Source organism: Exophiala viscosa (assembly GCF_022695815.1).
Source record: "Exophiala viscosa unplaced genomic scaffold EDD37scaffold_3, whole genome shotgun sequence".
NCBI lineage: Eukaryota > Fungi > Ascomycota > Eurotiomycetes > Chaetothyriales > Herpotrichiellaceae > Exophiala > Exophiala viscosa.
This window is the reverse complement of record NW_026944355.1, coordinates 1248898-1271975: the sequence shown is the minus strand read 5'-3', so window position 1 is coordinate 1271975 and position 23078 is coordinate 1248898. Positions and strand designations below refer to the sequence as shown.

The following is a 23078-nucleotide window of genomic DNA, read 5'->3' as shown; positions in this document are numbered from 1 at the left end:
CGCTGTCAGTTCTCTTCACGTCGAAAGGAAACTGAGCTGTTCATCTCGTTCAGCAACACGAAAAACGGAAAAGTGATTGTTTGGGCAGGAATATTCCGTGGGACCAGATCCAAGGGAGTGGGAAAAGAAATGCAACCTTCCATACAGAGCATGAAACGTTCTCAGCCCCCTTCGGAATCGTATCTAAAGGGGGACAAAAACTGTCGCAAAAGGTACGCCTGATCAGCCTGTATCGAAGGCCTGAACCTGAGCGGACCTCTGGAAGTATCATTGGTTCAGGTACTGGATCGTGCTGAACATGTCAAGAAAGGAGGGATGGAAGCATAACCGGAGTACGGGCCTATGTCCACCTCGTGCTCTACGTAGAGTCTGACCCTGTCTGCTGAATGACTGGCTGCCAAAGGGCGAAAACGAGCAAGGGGGTGTGCTAGTCATAGGGCACGGAAATCGAAGGAATTGTAATTTCCAAGCAGCTTATCCAAGCACCTGGACAGATTTGTGATTCAGTAAGCCAACCTACCCACAACGTTAGGCGACAGATCCACTAACCTGTCCTCTCCACGCCCTAGTCAGAGGCACAGGTACAGGCAAGGCCATGGCATTTCCCGACGGCCAGCAGAATAACCCACAACATGTGGCCATGGGAATGGGGACCACGATAATTCATTCCGAACAGCTGCACTTTTTTTTCTCGCGCAGTGGATTCTTTTGCATTTGTCCAAGTGACCCTCCTGGTGCCGACTAGAAGAAAAAGAACCGTACAGAAGGCACGAAGAGGGACGACCGGATGGGAGGATCCATGGAAGCTCCGTACTTACTGTCCTCTTTTTCATCAGTTGACCTTTTTTTTTTCGTACTCGGATTTCAAAGCTGACTCCGGGGCCGAGGGTCTTGCGGCTTTCGCTCATCAAATAGTGATTAATTTTTGTGCAAATCGTCCCAAAAGGGTACTAAGTCAAGAGGAAGAGGGCGGACCATTTCGGCCGCCCAGCCCTAAGAACGATCCGACCGGCTACGCGGATTTGAGGGGCGTTGGTTGGACCAGCAGAGATCTGGCGATTTCCTTTCGCACGAAAGAGAGGGCCGAGTCCGACTGTGCGCGAGTACCCTTGCTCGGCACGGGACCCTGCGATCGCATATCGAGCCATGCCTGGAAATGATCAGCGGATTTTCTGTGCAGTCAGTATGTGGTGGTAAACAATGTAGAGAACAATTGTAGAAGAAACAAGGGAGAGAAAGGAGTGTTCTTGAGATCAAATATATCTTTTGGTATTGATCGTGAGTCTCAACCTCTAAGAGGGAGAACTATCATAGTACATAGAGTAGAGTCATAGAAAATCGGCAGACAAATAAATGTGCTCAAGTCGATGCATCAGAGAAGAAGACAAAGCTCGTTGTTTCCACCAGGCTGGCGTATTTCAGCCACGACTTCTGGTAGTTGCAAGGAACTCCGGCTCCTTCCCCGATGGTCGATGAGCGAATTCACCGCCCGCTTGATCTCTTCTGAACCAATTTGGTAATTCCCAAAAAAGATTTTGCCAAACACCATGCTCGTAAAGACATTGCTGAAACGCTCGGGTATCGAAGTCGCTCAGAGGTCGGAAATCGTTAACTCTCAAAGGGCGGTCAATCAACCTGCTAGTATGCAGCGATTATGGTTGGCTGTTGCCTCGAGGGTAAGTAGAATCCTTCTTGTTCAAAGGCTTCCGACTCGACTGGTGACTTGGCGTCGTAGTATGATGTGGTAGCAATGGCTTGTCGTTGCTTTTCGCTGAGTGTCTCGAATGTGATGGCTGGTGGTGAGGGTGGCATGTGCTCGTCTTCAGAGTCTGAAGAGTCGCTGTCCAGGCTTAGCTCGGGAGGCGAGTGTCGAGAGGCAGTTCGTGTGAGAGTGAGTTCTCCGTCGGTCTCCTCATCGTCTTCCATATCAGAGTCCACCTCGACCGCTGTGACTTCAGCCTCGTCCTCGGATTGCTCCTCCTCCTCGGACTCCTCGACGATTGTCTCAACCTGGTGAGCCTTGGAGTCCTCTTCTTCGGCGGATCCATTAACAATGTTGTTGAACCATCGCTCCTGTTCTTGTTCGGCGTTGGCCAAGTCAAGCATCAAAGAGTCGAGCATGTTGGCGTGTCCGACCAAGAGTCGGAGGTCGTGATCAGGCCGGGCAGCCTCCTTGGAGAGCTTGCCGCGGGCACTGTGAGCGAGGAAGTAGGTTTGAGTGATGCTCATCTTCTGCTTCTTCTGTGGTCGAGTATAGATGGATTGGCTAGATGTTTTGGCTGGAGTAGCAGCAGAAAAGCTGACTGAGGAAGGCATTGTGGTTTTTGTTTGGACTTTCTGAGTCACTATGGTGGATACTTGGTTGGGTGGTTGCTTGGCTTGTATGGTGCTTGCTTGTTGTTGTTCGTAGTGTTCGCTATTGCTATGTATGTTTGCAATGTTGTTGTTTGTATTGTTGTATCTTGCTGATGGAAGAAGGAAGAGGCTGGTTGGAAGGTGAGGATGGACCAGTTCTTTTGTAAACGCTCTGCCTGAGGTACGCTCGTAAGATGGATTTACTTTTACTCCGACCTAACGTAAGACCGACGCGAAGACGATATCCACAGCATTTCTTGGGCCTGATCCCTGCACGAGCTGCGGACCAAAATCTATGCCTGAAGGGCCGAGTGGATACCCACACCATCGAAGAAGATGGATGACCAGGGTCAAGGCACGCTTGGTGTTCGGCCGCGCGAAGAGCAATTCGGCTGCCTGAAAGTCCCCTTCCTGGAGATTTCGGAGGGTTTGTTATGCCTAGCAGCACTGTCAGCCACGGTCTGTGACGGTCGGCTCGCGTTTGCATCCGAGAACGGTAACGAGTGTGGTCTTCGCTCGCTTTCGCTTACACCAGTACTTGCTGATCTGACCGCTCCCGCTCTTACGGCATCAATGACTCTTTACGTCCGTGAATGGTCACTTTGACTTCTACATGTTGTGTCGTTGCTTAACGTTATCTCCATGTGAGTAACACAGGGGGGATCTTCTGGGTTCCTCGGGTCCGGAATCCTAAGCATGCTGCAATCTGCAATTATGACTCCTTGATGTCTGTCTTCGTCTGATTAGTCGTTTCGAGCACCATGATGGTGAAAGAATCGTTATGGTAAACAGCATGAAGTTGCTGAGAAATGCATACCCCACTAGACTGCCAAAGTGACACTGTGACTCTTGGGAGCGTCTTGGTAAGCCATGCGTTGTAACAGCAAGCCTAGAGAAAGTTCAACCATACTCCAGGGGTACCACTCTGTTGCTGAGAATGCTCTCGTAATCCAGTCTCCCTTCCCGTGTTATGGGTACGCAGATTTGAAATGTGACTTTGGTACACCTTCCCAAACGCACGCCTTCCCAAAGAGGGTTGTCTATACAGGCCATTTCCTGGCGGACACTTGACTCATCCCTTTCGAAAGGCTCGAGGGTCACTATTAACCGGCCAGGCAAATTACTGTTACTGCATCAATCATCCTACATGTCTACATGTCTACATGTCACAGTGACCTCACGTTGTAAAACGACTTCATCTGGGTCTCCTCACTAGGTAATCAAGGATGCAGCCCTCTGCGAAGCTATCACTATCCCACCTCATGGATCAAATGCCCATACCAAAAATCCCAGTAATCAAAGCCACTTTCTTGTCGGGAATAAGGTACCATACAAGCGCCCTGTGCGTTCGGGCAGTCCGCCTGGCTTGAGCTTCAGCTTCGAGTAGAAATCAACTTCCATCGAAGGAAGCCGTTCGGGGCTACCCTGAGGCTTTGGCGAGAGCCTAGAACACCCCCTGGTTCACTCCGCGAGCCCATTGTGTCAGCTTCACGCTTGATCTCTAGGCGCCAACCCCGCTTAGCTGACCCCCAAGATCTCGCTTGTCCTAGGCGGTCGTGTCTGTGACACGAATGCCCCTGGAGATAACTTACACCCACGAGGACGGCATGATAGCCCCCAAGTCTATTTGCTCGCAGAATCGTCTGCATGCGTCGTAGTTGACGATGGCTGAGCTTGCATATAGGTTGCTCGTTGCCTGAAGTAACCTATACCTGGCGATCAACCCAATGCTGTTGATTGTGGGATCAACCAACATCACTGCCACATGGTATTTCGTGTTCGTTTACGCTTGTCGTATACGTCGACGACAGTGTAGACGAAGCGTGAATGCTTCACCCGGAGACAAAATGTCTGCCCCGTGTCCTCATCTCAGACCACCAACAGGAAATCAGTGTAGCCTGAACTCCGTCCCAGGCAGAACCAGGGAAATTGCACGTTTGATTGGCCAAGAAGGAGCAAACCTTCTGGAAGAGACGGCCTAACAATGAATCCGTGACCGGTCGACGGTTGCGCCGAGATCTGTGAGCAAGATGACTCGGAGCCCTCGAACGATCTTGTCTCCGAGTCCTACTGATAGAGTTATGACTAGTGCCTGATATAGTATAGCTTCTACATTGGGATGTGCATAAACTGCTCATGCATTCTCGGTCTTGATTGAAGGTCCGTCAAAGGCCGCTTTCTCGTCCGCGTGCTCGGATTTTATGCAAAGTGCGAGCGCCCTTTTGTTCCATAATACATCACCAGTCTGCATACCATGCAATTAAGTCCTGGTCCCTAGACCCCGTGAGTTCGATAGATAATGATCACGGCTTCGGGGGCACGATTATTACTCTCAACTCCATCTCCATCTCCGTCCATTATTGCCCCTTCCGATTTCTGTTCGTGGTCATATGCTGGGTTCCCAATGCTAGCACACGAAGCAAAGTAATCACAATGATTTTCTGACCGAGGCAGGTGTTGGTTGCATGAGACCCAAAAATACCGAGTGCACAATTGAATTGTTGCTGGGCAGCCTGGGCACTGCCTTTGTGCGCGTCAAAGACCGAGGTGACCAATCGCAGGATATCCCCAAAGAGCTGCCTGAGGACGCGAATACGGGTACGTGTGCTCCACGCCATGATTAACGTTACCATGTTTGAAGGCTGGTAGCGATCTCCCGTCTGCAGGTGTCGAAACTTGGCAACTCGCACATGAATCGGATTGTGGCTTCTGAGCCGTGCCTCGCATTCGCAATTCGCGTCTCGAGCTCAATGGGGTATGGCGCGCGAGGAACCAAATTGGGTGCCTGAGTCACCGGAGGGTGGCTGAGGGAAGATCTGGTTGCATCGCCGAAACGCTAACGGGCGCCAACATACATAGTACGCTCTTCGTAGCGCTTGCCCAAAGCAGCATTCTTCTCGAAGGTGCAGGGGGTTGATAAAGCGGGTCCTCACCCTGATGCTGATTGCTCGCCCTGTGGTCCCTGTCAGCTACCTTTTTGACACTTGTACTTTTGAGAATCCCACCCAAGACCTTCTTCCACCACTCACGCCATATCGCGAGCAGGGCTGTGCCTGGCACATATTCTTAGGCCAACCGACAGACGGTCCCACCACCCTTCGTCCAGGGTCTTTCGCTCCAAGGTTGTCCAACCCCGGATTCTGCAGGAGGCTGTGAGGATGCTATGAGCAATGCTTCGAGAAGCTAACCTCAAACGCCAGGTCTATCAAAGGGCGTGAGTCAAATTGACCTAGCATTTGTCATTGACGTCTTCAAGTGTTGTGGTAGGCCCATGGAAGCAGTGATGCAAATTTTGCAAGTTCATCAGTTTGTTGCTGTACAGGCTGCTGATGGACTCATCGTCAAACCAAAAGTCCAAATGAGGCTTGCAAGCATGTGCTCTCTATGCTAGAAGCGGACCATGATACCAGATTCGGATCAACACGAGGTTCGACAGGAACTCAGAGTGATCTGCTCTCAGCCGCCAAATAGCGTTGACGGTAGAGTCAGCCCTATGGAAGTAAGAACGTTGCACTTGGTCGCAGAGTCTGGAACCCTCTTCGCTTGGTCCATCCGAGACGGACGGACGGACGAGGCACCCTCCTCAGACACTATTGCTTACATGATCTGTCATCAACTAGTGAGGTTCCACCGTTGCTGCCATAAATCTGGTCGCTTACCACCATCTTCGGTTCTTGGTTGCCGGCCTTGCTTATGGCTGAATCGACGATTCACAGTTAACGGTCATACTAGCACTCTGATAGGCTCTTTCTTGTCGCTTATCTAAGAAAGCATACTCTACTGGCAGTACTTATGCCAGATTGCCCTCCGGTGTGGCAGATCGTGGTTCGTACACGGCCAGTAATTCCAGTGAGAACATTAGCTGATTGGATGCTGACACGAGGTGTTGACACACTCCTATGCTAAAGGGTCTCGGTAAGTCTGGTAGGATCGTTGAATAGTATGCATTCAACCACTTTCAGACATCCTCAAGGTCTAGGCTGGGAAAGAATCTCACAGGGTATCAGCCTCAGCTCAGCGACGCGAGCCAATGGCATGGCTGAAACACGACTTCAGGCCAGAGCCGCATCTTCCTGGGACCCAACCCAGTGGTGTCCCTCCACCCAGTCCTGGGGTCATTCCGGGGTTGTCAACCATTCCGAGGCACATGTTACCTCCTTGAAGTACTTATCATGCTCACCTATCTGCCACCCACATTCAGGAAAGCTCGTACTCGTAACAAGGCTGACAATCCTCAAACGGCTACAAGCTGCGGCTCTCTGCTTGGTGGAAACCTACAGCACGCCATTCCAAGACACAGCCGTCGGAAAGTTGTCCTTCGCGCAAAATATACCGACCTTTCATGCCGGGCTAAGCGTAGCTGACCGGTATTCTGAACTTTCACGTTTGTCCCAGACCTCGGTAGCAAGTGTTGTTGAATTTAATCATGGTCCAGGGACGCCTGAACGATCCTTCCGCATTTGTACAGCAGTTGCTAGAAACCCTGCTGGTTTGCTGCTCTGAGCCACGGACATGGTCGACACGAGTCATGTCTGACTGCAAAGAATTGCCGCATAATCTCTGAGCAGAGCAATCGACGTCGACCCATTTACAAAGCATCTAGTCGGCGTTGGCTATGGTGGTTCTCCGCCTGCTCCAGAATAAGAACAGCCATGAATTGTCGATGTATCCGACAATGTGAGACTGGACTGTCGTTCAGACCAGAAATACGAGGCCGAGGGCGTCGTAGCTTTGCGACTATGTTCTGTGACAGACAATGAATTCAATAGTGCCCTGCATACAGCATGTTCTCGAAGGAACCGGGCCGTGCTGGAAGTATGTACGGCTCCAGCGACAATACGATCTCGATGAAACGTGGCAATGTGTGACTGACAGAGAGTCCATGGGGTTCAAATGGATGGACCTACTCGGTGTGTACCCGGAGGCTTTCACATATATTCCTGGGAAATGACTACTTAGCATTCAGAAGGGCATCAGATTCAACGGCATCAGTCTCACTGTTACATCGACGACACATACACCCTTGCTTGGCAAAGGTATATCTAAGATATCGTCTCTCCTTCTGACTAAGATGAGGACCAGCACTGGACGATCTGGAGATGCAAGCCAGGACGACCGAGCAGATCCATGGTCAGGTGCCAATAGCAAAGCAGACAGCGAGGACGCCCGTGCCATCAAGAAGACAGCACCATTCTCATTCCAGGGAACACGTGTTACAACGAGTGAACGATAGCGTTGTCTACGAAGATCTCTTAGTGACCATCGACCTCCGTTGAGTCGGATCAGGAGGCCTCCTACAGTCCAACAGCGCTACTTGTCGCAAGAGCCCGCCCAACGGCCGTCCAGTACTCATGTTCCCAACTGTGAGCCTTCTCCGGAAGTCGCCACGCCGGAGATTTGAGGTCGGATAGTGGGGAACGGTCGCGGCTGCCCGCCTGAAGGGTGTACCTAGGTACAATCATTGGTGTTGCCATTCTTTGGACTACCGTGTCCGGTACCTGGATGGCGCCGACTGATAGGGGTGAAGGGTCTGACTTTGCCGCCTTGCTTGCCGACTTCTGATCCATAAACATCGTGTGCGGAATGTCTTGGGGAGTGGCATAGTCGTTTCCACAGATCAGGTAAATCTTGACCATACGGCGTAGAATTGTGTGTCGTTGAATGTGCTCCTCAGCCCTGGCCCGATGCGCGGACTCAGGAAAGAGGTAGAGGAAGACGTCCGAAGTGAAGCCATTCAGAATTAGATTTGCTTATCACGGGACCCATACACACAACGAGATACCATAGACGTTAGAACAGTTTCTGATATAAGGAGAGCACTAGGTTCAACGCGTATACTTACTCGATATGGATCCGGAGCCCTTCATACCTATCGATAGTGGATATTCTTCTATGTGACAAGGCTATCAGCTCTAACGATATAAAGCCAGACTGTAGTCTAGATTCCCACCGTCTGGATCGTTAGGAGTGTTGGACTGTATTCAGCGCGCCCTCCCCCGCCTGGATACTTTGGTTGGCCTGGGTCAGGTCATCCTCGTTGAGCAAGCGTTTAGCTTCTTCAATAAAGCTTTCAGCCAGCAACAACGCTGGTTGCAGCGGCTCGTGTTTGGCTCTGATGGTCTCGAGCCGGTCAATAAACATTCTGTAGTTCTCCATCTCCTGAACCAGCATCTCGTCAACTTCGTAGGCCCTAGCCTGCTCTGGCATGATCTGGCGGCCTTCCAACAGAAGAGACAGTCGGGTCCGTGGTAGAAGCTGCAAAGCGGGGTTCTTGGGCGAGAGCCTTGGACTCAATGGACATATCGCTGACGAGCTCTCTGTAAACAAGACGACATCCAGAGATGGTCGGAATTGTGAACAGGAGCAACCGGCTGTTTCAAAGACACCTGCTCGATATGTATCGGGAGTCCTTCACATATATTGTCAAGGAGGTCAGCATTGGCACACTGAGAGGCCGTTGGATACGACAGGGAGAGAAATGAGAGGAGAGATATAATTGATTGCAGTCCGCTAACGGCTGTCTATATCCTTCGGGGGGTATGCTCTCTGTTTTGACTGTAGCAAATTTTCTGGCGACTGGCTTGCTATCCACCCTATACAGTATTCCACGCAATGCAAATGCACATTTGAAGAAGCAGTCGGCCAGAAGCCATGCTTTTCTTTCTGATTACAAATTCTCTAAGTCGTCCATGCTGGCAGAGTCCACCTTTCTGAACGAGTGAGCCGCGGTGGCTTAGTATTGACGGGCAGCTTGTTGACAAGCCTTGAGCTGTTCCATGTACCAGCCGCAGATGGACATATTTCCTTGGTTCTGGTTCATGCAGTCGGTGAAACTCTTGATATCGGATGCGCAAGGGCCAGAAGCCTCGGTAGCCGAGCTCTGGCTGTACAACGCATTGTCCATTGCGTTACCGGTGTTGGCGTAGGCATCAGTGGCCTGCTGCTGTTGCTCGACAGGAGCAGACGAGCCACCACCGAAGAAGCCACCGATCGCATGGCCGATTGAGGATCCGACCGCGACGCCACTGCGAGTATGTAGTCAGTATAAATCCACTACGTGTGCACAAATTCGTCTCCGGATCCTGATCTGTGCAACTTACGCTGCCGTGCTAGCCATTTGACCGAACAAACCCGGACCTTGCGATGTCTGAGCAGGGGGGTGAGCCTGCTGACTTTGAGCGGTCGGGGCAGTGGACATAGGTCTTTGTTGTTGGTGTGGCGCTACCGACCGAGGTGCGGGAGCAGGCGCTGTAGGTCTTGACGGAGCGGACCGCGAGGGACCTGCACCACCACGGGAACGAGGCATGTTGAAGATTGGTGTTTTGTGTTGAAAGGAGGTTAGAAGTTCGAGTGTTTGTGATGGGTGTTCTCGGGCGAGTGAGTGCAACTGAGGAAGGCGGATGTAGTGATGAACGAAACGCCGCAGGAAGCTGGCGAAGGCCTTCGATGCCAAGAGAATCGACCTAGACCTAACCAGTGTTGGTATAGGCTGGCTCGCTCCCTCCTCGGCTATCCCTTCGATATGTCTACCAGGACCAATGATCATCGCTCGAGGGCCGCACGAGCAACAGTTCTTGTAGGGGTAAAACATCCAGCATGTTTCCGTAAAGGGTGACATTGTTTGACAGAGAGTACACCGCGGATACAACTTCAACGTCTACCAGGTTCAAGCCGGTCGGTGCCTGTGCGGTGAGCACTGAAAGCACATAGATAGAGCTGATGGCCACCCATCTCAAGAATGAGATGCCACAGCATTAGGTATGAATGACTCTACGAAGCCAACGAGGAGTCATTTCTCATTGAACTTGAGGAGCAACAGCGCTTCCAAGATACCTTGGCGAATTAGAGAATCTGCGGTAGAGTCAAAATGACATTGAAAAACAATATACAAAACAAAGCACTACGGAAAGTTGCCCATCCAGTCGACGAAGATGGAGTGAGTGTACTCTCCACAAAGTTCCTGATCCTAGCAATGAACACGCCTTTTAAGGTGGTAAGCTGCTTCCATCCTGCACACCAAAGGATAGACAAGCTCTGCCATGACGGCCAACTACGCTGGGGGTGGTGGAGGCGGAACGTAGTCGTTGCCTGGCGGTGGTGGTTGGAACTCGGGTGGAGGAGGAGGAGCTCCGGCATCTGGCGGTGGTGGTGGCGCACTGCCGTATTGTTGCAAGAAAGAGCTGATACCAGGAGGAGCAGAAGGTGGTGGAGGAGGAGCACCGTAGGCGGCCTGAGAATCGTAGCCAGGATAACCACCGTAGCCGTAACTCTGTCCACCAGGTGGGGCTTGCTGCTGCCATGGAGCAGCTTGCTGACCTGGGGCCGCTCCATACTCTGCTTGAGTGTTACCAGCACGACTCTGCTGCCATGGCGGAAGCGAAGATCCTCCATCTCGGTCTCGTCGGTCTTGTTGCCATGGGGCAGCCGCACCAGTCGGCTGTCTTGCCCAGGGACGTGCATCGTTGCCGCCGCCAGCCCCGTATGAATCCCCTTGATCGTAGCCACCAGGCGCAGCCTCAATGCGACCAACGGGACCATCACCAGAAGGATTGCCCGAGAGTTCTTGCATAAGGTTCTGTGATAAGTTAGCATGATGTCGCTACCGGACACGAAAGACCAATGGAAAGCATACCTCCATCTCCCTGTCGACTGCATCTGAAGGACCAAGACGTCGTTGTGGCCCACCAAACCCTCCTGGTACATTGTTGCGCGCGTCGGTACCGCGCTGTCTATCCGGACAGTCGCGAGCCATGTGGCCGGCATTTCCGCAAACTCGGCAGATAATGTTGGCAGTGAAGTTGCGTTGTTCAGGACAATCGTACTTGCGGTGTCCGATTTGACCACCTGGAAAGGTTAGTTAACCCCCCGATTGTTTGAGAATGCAGAAGCTTACAATTTTGACAAGCTTGGTTCTCATCGTCTCGAAGGGTACCGTTGAGTGCTGCAAGCTCTCGGAGTTGGTTCCTCTTCAGTTCGTTCTGGCCCTCAGGAATGGAAGCAGCCGTTTCGATGACATTGTGAATGAGCTGCTTAGCCTTGTTGACCTTGTCTTCCGTGTCGGCCATGATCAAACAGTGTAAATCTTCTTCCTGGTTGCTAGTATGTGCTGCGTCAGATCTTCCCTTGCCCTCTTTGACAGAGCCTTTGCCTCGGATGGCGATCTTGGCTCCTGATTCGGTTTCCATTTTCTTCAAGGTATTGCCACGAGGTCCAATAAGTAAACCAACTTTTAGTGAAAGAAGCTAAGTGTTAGTCTGTGGTAGTCAAAGTAAACATGGTTGAGGGGAGTGCTCTGGTTAGTGCAGGGAATCGCGCCAATCGGCACAGCTTCAGTGAGCAGGCGATGGCACGCAGCAAGAACGAAAGCAACAAGGGGTTTTGTAACAGAGTTAGAGGGTTAGTTAGCATACTGAAGTTAATCTCGGGATAATCGTTGACTGGCACGTAGACCTTCTCCTGCGTCTTTGTGGGTCGTCGATAGTCAGACGGTGGGTGGTAGTTAGGAATGGTCTTCATAGCCTTCTCGATGAGCTTGTGTCGTTCATCCTCCAGGCGCTTGCGGTATCGAAATTCGCGCGTATTGACTCGACGGCCGAAATTGTCGTACTGCGGTGGTGGCGATGGTGACCTAGACATTGGTAAGAAGTCTGTGCAAGAATGATAGGGATTGGAAAACTGACCTATCTGCGTCGGCAGGGACAACATCATTGATCCGCAGCTTTTGGCTGATCTCTTCAATTCGCAGATGAAGTGTATACGCGTCGAGTTGCTCTGCTGTCATGTTTGCCTGTATCATGGTTGGAAGGCCCATAAGACCTGCGGCCTTGTTCTCTCCGGCCTCACCCCATCGGTTTCGCTTTCTACGCCTCTTCACGCCGTCGTCGGCGGCAGGTTCAGCTGTAGGCCGTCAGTACTGTGACACACCAGAGGGGGAGGGCGGACAACATACCTCTGGCAGGACTTCGTCCACGCTTGCCCGACTCTCCGAACGAAGGAGAATCTGCGGGGCTATCATTCTGCGAGTCACCGTTGCCGTCGCCGCCGAACCGACGACGATTTCCAAGAGGAATATTATTAGAACCCGTGATGCCTTGACTACGCCACGACATTGTGAGATGATGTCGCGAAGACAGTAAGTTTTCGAGTTGTGAAAGCTGATCGCGCTCCTACAAGAAAGGAGCAGCCCGAAGATTTCAGGCGTGGTGTGCAAGTGCAGGCAGGCGCAGTTTCGAGGTCGCTCCTGCAGTTGAAAAGGAGACTAGGTTTCGTGCCAAGCTTTTCCACGTGACCATCTTGGCTCCTCTCGAGTGTCTGGGAAAGCGCAAGTCGCAAGTCGTGTCTCCGCCGCGTACAGTTTCGCGCCAGGATTTGTCTAATCACTAAACGTCTACCACATCCTTGTCGCAACAATCATAGACAATTCCTGGTGGAGTTTGGGCATTTATTGCGTTCGCGACGGCCACAACACTTGCTCGCCCCTCTGCGTTGTGCGCAAAGTCTGCGCGATACTCCTGACACGAACGGGGCTGGGGTCATCCATCACCTTGCATTGAGTATTCATTATGGCCGATTACTCAGAACAAACCCCGGCGGAACTGAAGCACGAGGGTTCAGAAACCCCTGGACTTGCGGCGGAGGGTGCAAATGCACCAGTCGCTCCTGAAACTGCTACGGAAGGTACGCGACAATGTCCACTTGTTCAATCGCAGTGGAAAACATGCATGAAAGTTCACTGACATGACAACACTAGTACTTGAACGTGCTCCTGAGACTACCGCTACGATCGATGTCAATCCTCTAGATGCGCCCAAGTCTCCAGCTGCTGAGGTGGAAGGACATGGTGAACAGGAGGATGCTGAGATGGGTGGTGTCGATGACGATGCAAAGGTTGAGGATGCCGATGGGGACAAGGAAGTCGTAGAAGACTCGCAAGAGACCCCTGCGGCAACCAACCCTGCCGACGGTCAAACTGCACAAGCAAAATCAGCGTTGGAGGCTGCCGCCAACTCACATTTGGTTGCTCAGACGCATCAAATCATTCTTCCCAGTTACAGCACATGGTTCGACATGACCACGATTCACCCTCTCGAAAAGAAATCATTGCCTGAGTTCTTCAACAGCCGGAATCGCAGCAAGACGCCGGCCGTGTACAAAGACTATCGTGATTTCATGATCAACACCTACCGCCTCAACCCAATTGAGTATCTGACAGTGACTGCTTGTCGGAGGAACTTGGCTGGAGATGTCTGTGCAATCATGCGAGTACACGCATTTTTGGAACAGTGGGGTCTCATCAACTACCAGGTAAGGCTCCGCAGAATGCGTGGTACACGACGTACTAACATTTACAGGTTGATCCTCAAACTCGTCCAGCAAACATCGGACCTCCTTTTACAGGGCACTTTAGAGTCACCGCGGATACGCCGCGTGGACTGCAGCCTTTCCAACCCGCTCAGAACACGTTCACTACTCCCGGCAAACCCCACCCACAAACAGATCGTGCGAAATCACAGACACCAGCATCCAAAGCGGACTTGAATCTCGAATTGAGACGCAATGTCTATGACGACAAGGGCAAGGAGATCAAGGCCAGTGAAGAACCAGATAAACACACAAATGGTGACGATGTGACTGCTAATGGCTCGGCCGCAACGAAAGCCATGGATGCAGCTGCACGAGAACCCATCAAGACTTTCAACTGCTATTCCTGCGGTGTAGACTGCACTCGGTGCCGATTCCATTATGCCAAGTCGGATCCAGTTTCAAGCACCCAGAACCCCCAAGAAATCAAATACGACCTGTGCCCGAACTGTTATTTCCAGTCAAGGATGCCAAGCAATCACCGATCCTCTGACTTTGTCAAGATGGAGGAGCCAGCATATTCCCACATTCCTGACAAAGATGCTCCTTGGTCCGACAATGAGACACTATTGCTGCTGGAAGCCTTAGAGACTTTTGATGACAATTGGGAAGCTGTGTCAAAACATGTTGGCACGAGAACCAGAGAAGAATGCGTGCTGAAGTTCCTACAAATGGATATCCAAGATCAGTATCTTGAGGATGGACCTTTGAGTGGCGGCGCGATCATGAAAACTCTGACTGGGCGAAGCCCAATCAGTCAGTTGGACAACCCAGTCATGTCAGTCATCAGCTTCCTATCACAATTGGCCAATCCCAAGGTTGTCGCTGCAGCTTCTGGCCGCTCGATCGAAGTCATGCAAAAGGAGTTACGCGCACAACTCGAGAAGGGCATGGGAGGGACGGAGCAAGAATCGGGTCAGGAAAAGGAAAACGTCAAATCCGAGGATACTATGGAAGTCGATGAGACAGCTGTCGAAAAGAACACGGCTGAGGTAACCGGGTCTGCAGCCGTTGTTAACGACCTTGCAAGCACGGCTTTGGCAACAAGCGCTGCTCGGTCGAGTGGTCTTGCTTCGCATCAAGAAAGAGAGATGACAAGGATGATTGGAGCAGCAGTCAACCTCACATTGCAGAAATTTGACCTCAAGATGTCACAATTTGCTGAAATGGAAGATATCGTGCAGTCAGAACGAAGAGATCTGGAAAAAGGACGGCAACAATTGTTCTTGGACCGACTCGCGTTCAAGAGAAGAATGAAGGACATGGAGAACACATTCCGACAAGCCAGCCTCAAGGGTCCTGAGGAAGGAATGCGCATGATGCAAGAAGCTGTTAACAACAATGCTGGTCAGCGCTTTGGATTCCAAGATGGTAATGAGGGGTCTGATGAAACGGTGACCACAAATATTGAGGGCGCCGATGGCAAGCAGATGGAGCTGTAATAAAGCTCGCACGAAGGTTGTACCTGACTGGCACTGGCGTTCTGGAAGATGGTGTTCAACTGACAAGAAGGGAGTGCTTCTTGCTATGTTTTACCCCAATGCATTCTCGGTTGGTATGTGGTGCAATGGAGATGCGACCTTGGATCACTCTTGTAGAAATAGAAGATTGGCCTTCTTTCCAGGAAATGAAGCAAAACCCTTGTATGGGAGAGGATATTGTTACCAGGAACAATGAGACTATCTTGGCGTCTCCGATGAATATGTCGTTGCGCGCGTTGACACGTATCCTGCATTCTTAAAACCGTCTATTTCCCTACGTCTAGATTGTGATGATGGCTGGCTCGACGAAAGCACTAAGTGGTCGGGATCCTATCGCCTGTGGCAGACGAGGCTCGAGGCTGCCTGAATCATGCATGCATACACCACGCTTGGCTCAGCTACACATTGCCCGCGTCCATCCACCTCTCTCTCAGCTCCAACATCTATCCATGGCACATTTGTGCGACACTTGCAAGCCCTCCATCGAGGGACATGGTTGCAAAAGCCCATTTACGGGTCGGTATGCGTCTAGACCGCACCTAGACAGGGCGTTGTCCGAGGTCTACCAGTCGATGCCAGCGTTTGTCAACGGTCTTAGCCGTGAAGCTGAGAGTCACTGCTGACCGAGCCTGCAACAGTCACTCATCATGGGATCCCTCTGGACTACGTAGGCTGGCAGTTACCAGCCCTCATATTGCAGGCCATTTCCAAGAATCTCGCCTGGTATTCTGAAGATTTGTGCTGGTCTTCACGAAAGAGTTCCGACCATGGGGAGCGCTGCACCTCCACCCACGTCTCCCCGGGCTCACGCCGCCGACAGAACGGCCACGTTTGTTTCTATTACGCTTGGTGTCTTTGTACTCATCATGGTGGCTGCTTTCACCATCAAGTCTTTCCAAGCGAAGACGACACCTCCAGAGGACGCTCGACGTCCGCGTTCTTTCGGGGAGAAAGGCCTCCCAGCTTCCATCCTACAAACTTTTCGGCTGATAACGTATGATGCGAGGTCCGACACAACCGAAACCGATGTTGAAAAGGGATCGACGGACATGAAAGCACCTGAAAGCATTCTTGTCGAGGAGCAGGAGCTGAAAGTACCACGAAAGGCCCATTGCCGAGAAGATGGTACTGCTATCAACGCTCTTGCTCGCACAAATGATACAGAGCTGCCGTCTAAAGTCGATCACTCCGAATGTCCAATTTGCATGCACTCTTTCAGCATGAATGACAAAATCCGCGTACTGCCCTGCAAGCACGATTTCCACCAAGCGTGTATTGATCCATGGCTTGTGGGTTTCAGTGGGACTTGTCCTGTTTGGTAAGCTCTCCGGTCATTGCAGTTGACCGCAACAATGTGCCGCTAAGTTGGCTGACATCGATCGTGCTTGTAGCAGGATAGACTTGAAACCAGAGCCTAATCTTCTCATAACGAAACAGCATCATTGAGGGAAACCCTTGAGGTGTAGTTGTCCCTGAAGCACCCACCGACGGTCCCGACAGGTTCTCTCTCGGTTGGCTGCAGCAAGATCGAAACGGAAAACGAAAGACATGTCTAAAGAAAAAGCCGACTCAAGTAGATTTAAAAGCATGGCGAGGCTGAGAAAGGAAACTGGTCAAAAGTCTAACTAATCACTTAGCGCTATCTGATAAAATTGAATGAAAGATTAGGCGAAAGTGGACAGTCTCTCTATGCAGGGCCAGCGTTGACGTGCATTGTGGGTGGTTTAGGGACTCACTGGGTTCTGTCCCCGGCCCGCCGAAGGGCAATTGCAGCCTAAACGCGCATCATCGAGCGATAATCCCACGCCATTGACGACAAATCTCGCGTCCCTTAACCGTGCAGCAACAACCAAGTCAAGTCTAGCCGCCCAAATAAAGTCCCCCCCAGACTGTTTGTCGAGATGAGGTCTGGGATCCAGGATCTTTGAAGATTGATCCACGCCGAGAAGACCAAGCCTTCCATCTTTTCCGTCATGATCATATCATGGTGCGTCCGCCTAGAATTCAAAATCACCATGTAACTTGCTTGATGTAATCCTGGTCATCGTCCTGAGCGTTTCAATCTCCATGTCAGCCACATGTCGGTCACAGTGAAGCATCTCAATGCTGACTCGACTTTCCTCCTGCGATTCTCGCCCGAGGCCAACTCCGATGCTACAGACTCTACGTCAAGAACCAGCACATTCTCGGTCCTGATTGATCCATGGCTGACTGGTCCATCCATCGTCACTGCTCCATGGTTCGCAAAGACGGAAAGGAAAGTTCCCAGTGCCATCCAGCATCTCTCAGAAATCGAGGAACCCGATGTGGTGATCGTATCACAGAACAAACCGGACCACTGCCACAAAGAAACCCTGCTTCAACTACGTCCGGAAAGCAAGACAATCATTGCTGCTGAACCAGCCGCAGCAAAGACAATCAAAAGTTGGAACTACTTTGACCCCACCAGAGTACACGCCCTCAGGAAATATGATCACAAGTCCAAATTCGGTCGCTCCTTACGAGTACGCATACCGCCTCTATCGCCAGACGGATTACCTGGCGAAGTCAATATCGCTTTCATACCTGCTAAAAACTATATGACCGGCCTTCACAACGCGTTTGGGATCACATATCAGCCACCTACTCACACCAAGGCTACTGCACCCGTAGCCACTGTTGACCTGCCGAGAAGTACGAGATACTTCCACATGCCTCTGACGCCGGCGACTTTGCCACCATCAAGCCCGACTCTGCCTATGTCGCCTCTGGCAACAAGACCGATGTCGTTCGACCAACCTGGAAGAGACCGCTTTTCTATGCAGACCACAGAAGCTTCGCTAGCGAGAAGGCATCGCCCTAGACTGTCCAAGTCCTCGAACACGGCATCTTCGGAGCTTCTGCCAACGTCTGAACAGCCTGTCGCTCGAATAAACCCAGATGCCCATGCTGAGGACATCGTTCAACAAACGGTGACCTTGTTCGAGCGATCGCCACGACTCGATGTCCCTTTCCACTTCGAGCTAGAGAAGCTACCATCCAATCCCGCCAACACCTTACCTACTCCGCCAGACTCTCCAGCTCTCACCCAATCCACACTGAAGCCTGTCTCCACCGTCGGATCTGCTATGTCGCCTACCAGTCCGGTCTTTCCGCATCGCAAATCATTTGCATCTTCCCATTACAAGACCCTTTCCAGTGCATCATCCATGCCAAATATGTCCCCTGTCACGCCAGCTCGGCCTAAAGCAATCTCAATCGTCTATTCTCCACACGGTCTTGCGCTTTCCGATCTGCAACCGTACGTACAGAATCACCTTGTTCGCCTAGGTGCTCTTCCGCTGACGCTGTTGTTTCACTCTTTCGACCGTGCTGAGAACCCATGGTACCTTGGGGGCAACATCACGACAGGTATGCAAGGCGGAGCCCAGATTGCTCGCGCATTGATGGCCCGATGCTGGATCAGCGCTCACGATGAGGCAAAGGACGATCGCGGGCTCAGCGTCAAAAAATTGCGGGTGCAACGGATTACCGCGGATGAAGTGAGGAAGCATCTGTGGGAAGGAGAAGAAGGCGAGTGGTTGAAGAAGAAGGGCTGGAGGTGCGACGTCAGAAGTCTCGGAAGCGGCAGGGAGATGATCGTTGGTCCGGCCAGATATAATATGTAATAATACCCAACCATCTATTAGCGATAGCATCTATTTCAAACCATCTCGCACTGAGGTCTGCAATCAGTTCCTGGCGAGCCTATTTCCAGGAAAAGTGGCACTGTCTGACTGCTGTTGCTCCTCAGGTTCAAATAGATACCTTCCATATTGTCATCCCGGAGGCCTTCGCATACGAGGATATAGCGTTAGTCTTTCACAGCGGGTAGACCATCAGCTCTATCGCACAGCACTTCTCTCTTGGTGTCAAGGCACCTGCTATTGTGAACCTGCTTGACTTCGAACTTGTGTCGTCGATGTACGCCCTGTCAGACCGTGCCACTTTTTCTGGAAACAGGCTCGCTAGGTCCTGCGACAATATAGGACCAGGTAGCGTCCTCCATTGGGTTGTTGCACAGGTCCAATGTGGTGCCTTCATGATCGATGAGTGGTGGCAGGCGTGCATCTTGCTTGAGCACTGGCCTGCATGCTTCGCAATTTAGTCGCCTATGCTGTGGTATGCCTTCCGTCTAGGTGATTGAGGTGGAGGCCAGTCCTCGGACTCAGATACCTGGAACCGCCCAACGGCATTAAGATAACAAGTAAATGCATCTCGGTTGTTCAATAGGCGTCCAGAAGGCGCGACCACGACCTGTGCTACGATAGAGTTGGCCATTATATTCCAGTCTTGAGGGTCGAACCAGTCAGGCCAGATAATCAACCCCGACCGCTCTATTTCCAAGTCAGATGCCTTCGCTGCCGTGAATACATCAACAGCTGAGGCCAGCTGTTCGGTGTCGATGCTGCACGCTGGATGGCATGCAATGCAAAAAATACCTCGTGACGGCAGAGGCGAGCCAGCGGACACCTCGAGGTCGGAAAGGTTAAAGCTCAGTCCCTGAGGAAACCATCTTCGTGCGACCATCTGCATCGACTCGTGGACTGCAGTAGTCACTGCACCATTGTGGACTGTGCCGATATACTCTCCCCCTAGACCAAAGCCTGGGGAGACTACCATGACCAAGACGTGACGATGTTGGTTCCAAAAGACCATCATATTCATACCTCGATAGGGTCTTAGTGCAGTTTCGACAAAATGTGGATCACATTCTATAAAACTGCCAGTAATTGTGCTGATGATTAATTTTTCTTCCTGTTCTGGAGTAACAGCATACGGGAAGTGTATTTCAAACTCGGGATCAGCCAGCAAAGCTTGGACGACTGGATGGTTTCCGACCCTTTCCACAGCACGACGGCTAAGGCGGACATCGGAGGTAGTTCCAGGTTGGATCTCGCCTTCCTTCCTGTAAGCCACCGCCATCAACCAAGTCAGTGTGCCGAAACCGGTGGTGCCAAAGACTACCGCCCATAGCAAGGATCGTAAAAAAGGAACTGATCGTGGAGGACCAACGGGATAGTAGTCAGGGGGTGCTGTAGACCTGTAAGGTTGGTGTTGGTAGGTGCTTCTGTGGGAGTGCGAGAAAAAGGCGGTGGCAGTTTTGAACTGCGCTTGCACAAGACGAAGGGGTAGGCGCCTGCTTGAGGTTGGAAGTTTGAGAAGTCGTTGAACAACATTACGCCTCATCTTGTCTTCGAGTCATCCCGACTCGGATTTCACAGATCACAACACATGAATTGACCCCAGCGCAAGATGGAAGTTGATTGAGGTGGATAAACAGACCCAACACTAGGGATGGAGAAGAGGATCAGTAAAGAATGTGGAGAGAAAGCTAATTAATAGCCTAACTTTAAGTAACTTAGTTATTAGCGTCGCCCGTTTGACTTGCGCTTACTAGTAGTAGCTAAGAGCATCATCATCGACGACGACGTCATGGCCACTCCACGATTGACATGTCCATATCATATCTTTGTTGCCTCATCTGCTTCCACAATGCCAGCAGCAACAACAAGATGAGCGAGGAACTTCTATCAGCGTCTCAGACGGCTGCTTTGTTCGACATACTGACTCACTATGATACATATGCTGAGATCCGCGAGTTCAGAAACCCTGGGAGCCTCGCCCATTATGGCCCGCCGTTCACTCATGAAAAGGACAAGCCTTCAACGGCCCCGACCCTACAAGCCCTTGTATCAAAGTTCTTGCTCCCAATGCCTGGCTTGAACAATCTTCCGGGGAAGTGGTGGACGGTACAGTGTCTCAATATCATTGGAGACTTGGAAAATGCAAATCTCAGTGAAAGCTACGATAAAGGCGTCATAGGAAGCCGGAAGACCATCGCCACTGCCATATCAGCTCTGATCGAGTATCCCGTGCGAGGCATATATGGTGGCATACCTAAAACCGACAACGAAGTCTCGAATTACGACCTCACGAATGCCGAGGATCTTTCTCGGGCTTTCCATGATTTCACGAACAATAGCGTCTATGGGAACGCCCTGGAGGAACTGGTAGACAAGGCCGCTCAGACCGACAGACTGAAAGATCATACACCTCTTACCAAGGCAATACACGAATTTGTGCTTATCAAGTGAGCAACCTTGTCAGACTTTTTCGTGCCCTGCTCCGCTTGTCTTTCCATATGCTGACCTATCGCCCCAGCTTGGCTTCATTCATGCATTATACTCTGATCTTGTCGCCAAAGGGTCAATACCTGCTAAAGTTGATTGACAACGCCAACAAGCTCGTACCTTATCTAGTCGTCAAGCAGACACTAAAGATCGGAAATGTCGCGACTATGATCAATGCCATGATGAAGGTCGGACTGGCCAAAATGAGCATGGCAAGTGTGACCAACTGGATGGGTCTTACCCGCAATCAGGACGAAGGCATGAACCTGATGCAGACGTATGTGGTGACCATCCCGCATAGAACTTCCGTTTGCTTACAGCCTCAGGATTATCTCCACTGTCCTCAATTGGGACATCAAAGACCTGGAAACGCGCGCAACAAAACTTGAGCGGGAGCGTGCCAAACTCGGCAAGGAGGAACTGCAAATCCTCAAAAGCTACACCACAAAGTCTCAAGACGACCAAGACCGCATCCGCAGAGAGAGCCAGACACAATCCATCTCAATAGTCACTGCCATCCTGAAAGACAGCAAATGCCAGTCGACCGAACTGACTGAGCAGCATCACAAACGAGCCTTAGAGTACCTCTCAATACACCTCTCAATACGCGATCGTAAACAACTAATCCAATGCCTCTGCAAATCGAATCCCGACTATTTGACGACTTCCGTCAGAGAGGTGGTCGATGCCTACGAATCTGTCATCCGACGAATGCACAAAGCAATAGACTTATCTTCCACGGTGTCCGACCTGGAATATTTCCTCGGCGACATGATCAAGCTATCTCGAATCCATACCGATAAATCTGGCAAGTCAATCGTGCCCACGGTGGGCGACTTCGTCCAACTGCTGCGCAAGCACCAGCGATCCTGTCATGTCTTCATACACCAGTGCTGCAAGAATGACAAGGAGTTGACAGGTTGGTACCTCGACTGGGCCAAACACTGCGCAGCACAATTCAGGAGGGAGTCACAACCGGGATTCGAATCCAATCACCCAGACTTCGCACAAAAAGGAGCCGGCAACCTCACGCCGCCTCTTCACGAACTATTCAGCGCACTGCCCAAGGAGACCCAGTGTCAAATCACCCCCATCCTGGATTCACATTCAGCATACATGGACAAGATGCACGTCCAATCTAATGCCCGTCTGCAGACCATCCTGAAATCTCAGCCATCAAAGAACCCAGCTATCGCAAAGATCTTCTCCGGTTCGGCCACCAGACCGAACTCAAGAGCTCCAAGTCCCGCGCCCGGGTCTCCCATCGAGCGCACTCACAGTTTCTCGGAAGTACAGCAATCCGAGACAAGCAAATCAATTAAGGAGGGCGCCACCCCCGAAGTATCCTCGTCTCCTGGCCCGGGCTCCTTCCTCGCGCGCTGGCAGGCACTGCTCGATGCCACGCCCATCACGCCCTTGACGCAATCAGGCCCGGTCAAGGCGGCGAGCAGTCCCGAGGTGGTGCAGTCAAGTGCGACCGACGTCGATGGTTCAAAGCTCGCACACTTTGGTTCTGCAGAGGCCAAAGGCCAACATATTCGTGTCGAGGGGAAGGAAACTGAGGCTCGTGAACGACAGAAGCAGCTGAAGATTGTTATTGACGCCATGGGACAGGACTTTCGGAACCTTTTGGCTGAGAAAGGCTGTCATTGGTAGTCGTTGCTCGAAAGCCCGCCCCTGTCACACAAGTGAGAAGACGCACGTACGGATTGAGTTTCTCCTGACGAAC

The 23078-nt window shown here is 51.5% G+C and overlaps 10 protein-coding genes across 10 annotated transcripts; 5 read left to right on the top strand and 5 right to left on the bottom strand.

The window, feature by feature from the left end:
- Nucleotides 1-1243: 1243 nt before the first annotated feature.
- On the bottom strand, nt 1244-2577 carry EDD37DRAFT_626213 (uncharacterized protein). The gene has a single exon (XM_062816289.1). It carries the CDS (start codon nt 2314-2316, stop codon nt 1639-1641), a length of 678 nt encoding a protein of 225 aa, XP_062671926.1. The 5' UTR covers nt 2317-2577; the 3' UTR covers nt 1244-1638.
- Nucleotides 2578-7649: 5072 nt separating this feature from the next.
- Nucleotides 7650-8562, bottom strand: EDD37DRAFT_607616 (uncharacterized protein; the record flags this gene model as incomplete). The annotated part of the gene is made up of 4 exons (XM_062814984.1): nt 7650-8104; nt 8128-8157; nt 8198-8245; nt 8364-8562. 4 exons carry the CDS (start codon nt 8560-8562, stop codon nt 7650-7652), a joined length of 732 nt encoding a protein of 243 aa, XP_062671925.1.
- Nucleotides 8563-8834: 272 nt separating this feature from the next.
- Nucleotides 8835-9858, bottom strand: EDD37DRAFT_626197 (uncharacterized protein). The gene is made up of 2 exons (XM_062816288.1): nt 9456-9858; nt 8835-9380 (listed from the first exon to the last, which is right to left on the bottom strand). Exons 1-2 carry the CDS (start codon nt 9659-9661, stop codon nt 9089-9091), a joined length of 498 nt encoding a protein of 165 aa, XP_062671924.1. The 5' UTR covers nt 9662-9858; the 3' UTR covers nt 8835-9088.
- Nucleotides 9859-10085: 227 nt separating this feature from the next.
- On the top strand, nt 10086-11250 carry EDD37DRAFT_328510 (uncharacterized protein). Its single transcript, XM_062811531.1, has 2 exons — nt 10086-10927; nt 10983-11250. The coding sequence occupies exon 1, from the start codon at nt 10223-10225 to the stop codon at nt 10838-10840; it is 618 nt and encodes a 205-aa protein (XP_062671923.1). The 5' UTR covers nt 10086-10222; the 3' UTR covers nt 10841-10927; nt 10983-11250.
- EDD37DRAFT_679272 (uncharacterized protein) lies at nt 11099-12572 on the bottom strand (the record flags this gene model as incomplete). The annotated part of the gene is made up of 4 exons (XM_062819681.1): nt 12036-12572; nt 11766-11983; nt 11249-11581; nt 11099-11199 (listed from the first exon to the last, which is right to left on the bottom strand). Coding segments are annotated over exons 1-4 (783 nt in total), but the record flags the coding sequence as incomplete, so codon positions are not given.
- Nucleotides 12573-12705: 133 nt separating this feature from the next.
- EDD37DRAFT_626191 (transcriptional adapter 2-alpha) lies at nt 12706-15440 on the top strand. The gene is made up of 3 exons (XM_062816287.1): nt 12706-13032; nt 13106-13659; nt 13707-15440. Exons 1-3 carry the CDS (start codon nt 12918-12920, stop codon nt 15156-15158), a joined length of 2121 nt encoding a protein of 706 aa, XP_062671921.1. The 5' UTR covers nt 12706-12917; the 3' UTR covers nt 15159-15440.
- A 524-nt stretch (nt 15441-15964) lies between these two features.
- On the top strand, nt 15965-16519 carry EDD37DRAFT_607612 (uncharacterized protein; the record flags this gene model as incomplete). Its single annotated transcript, XM_062814983.1, has 1 exon — nt 15965-16519. One exon carries the CDS (start codon nt 15965-15967, stop codon nt 16517-16519), a length of 555 nt encoding a protein of 184 aa, XP_062671920.1.
- A 533-nt stretch (nt 16520-17052) lies between these two features.
- EDD37DRAFT_626187 (uncharacterized protein) lies at nt 17053-19066 on the top strand. Its single transcript, XM_062816286.1, has one exon. The coding sequence runs from the start codon at nt 17276-17278 to the stop codon at nt 18842-18844; it is 1569 nt and encodes a 522-aa protein (XP_062671919.1). The 5' UTR covers nt 17053-17275; the 3' UTR covers nt 18845-19066.
- A 15-nt stretch (nt 19067-19081) lies between these two features.
- EDD37DRAFT_328200 (uncharacterized protein) lies at nt 19082-20568 on the bottom strand. Its single transcript, XM_062811530.1, has 2 exons — nt 20568; nt 19082-20507 (listed from the first exon to the last, which is right to left on the bottom strand). Exon 2 carries the CDS (start codon nt 20403-20405, stop codon nt 19320-19322), a length of 1086 nt encoding a protein of 361 aa, XP_062671918.1. The 5' UTR covers nt 20406-20507; nt 20568; the 3' UTR covers nt 19082-19319.
- A 163-nt stretch (nt 20569-20731) lies between these two features.
- On the top strand, nt 20732-23005 carry EDD37DRAFT_561773 (succinate dehydrogenase flavoprotein subunit; the record flags this gene model as incomplete). The annotated part of the gene is made up of 3 exons (XM_062813889.1): nt 20732-21309; nt 21381-21626; nt 21676-23005. The coding sequence occupies 3 exons, from the start codon at nt 20732-20734 to the stop codon at nt 23003-23005; spliced, it is 2154 nt and encodes a 717-aa protein (XP_062671917.1).
- Between the last annotated feature and the right edge of the window lie 73 nt (nt 23006-23078).

Coding starts and splice junctions, on each gene's coding strand:
- EDD37DRAFT_626191 (XM_062816287.1), top strand. CDS start 12,918: ATGGCCGATTACTCAGAACAAACCCCGGCGGAACTGAAGCACGAGGGT. Junction 13,033..13,105: donor TCCTGAAACTGCTACGGAAG/GTACGCGACAAT, acceptor TGACAACACTAG/TACTTGAACGTGCTCCTGAG. Junction 13,660..13,706: donor GGGGTCTCATCAACTACCAG/GTAAGGCTCCGC, acceptor TAACATTTACAG/GTTGATCCTCAAACTCGTCC.
- EDD37DRAFT_328200 (XM_062811530.1), bottom strand. CDS start 20,405: ATGAGGCGTAATGTTGTTCAACGACTTCTCAAACTTCCAACCTCAAGC.
- EDD37DRAFT_626197 (XM_062816288.1), bottom strand. CDS start 9,661: ATGCCTCGTTCCCGTGGTGGTGCAGGTCCCTCGCGGTCCGCTCCGTCA. Junction 9,381..9,455: donor CAAATGGCTAGCACGGCAGC/GTAAGTTGCACA, acceptor ACATACTCGCAG/TGGCGTCGCGGTCGGATCCT.
- EDD37DRAFT_328510 (XM_062811531.1), top strand. CDS start 10,223: ATGACATTGAAAAACAATATACAAAACAAAGCACTACGGAAAGTTGCC.
- EDD37DRAFT_626187 (XM_062816286.1), top strand. CDS start 17,276: ATGTCGGTCACAGTGAAGCATCTCAATGCTGACTCGACTTTCCTCCTG.
- EDD37DRAFT_626213 (XM_062816289.1), bottom strand. CDS start 2,316: ATGCCTTCCTCAGTCAGCTTTTCTGCTGCTACTCCAGCCAAAACATCT.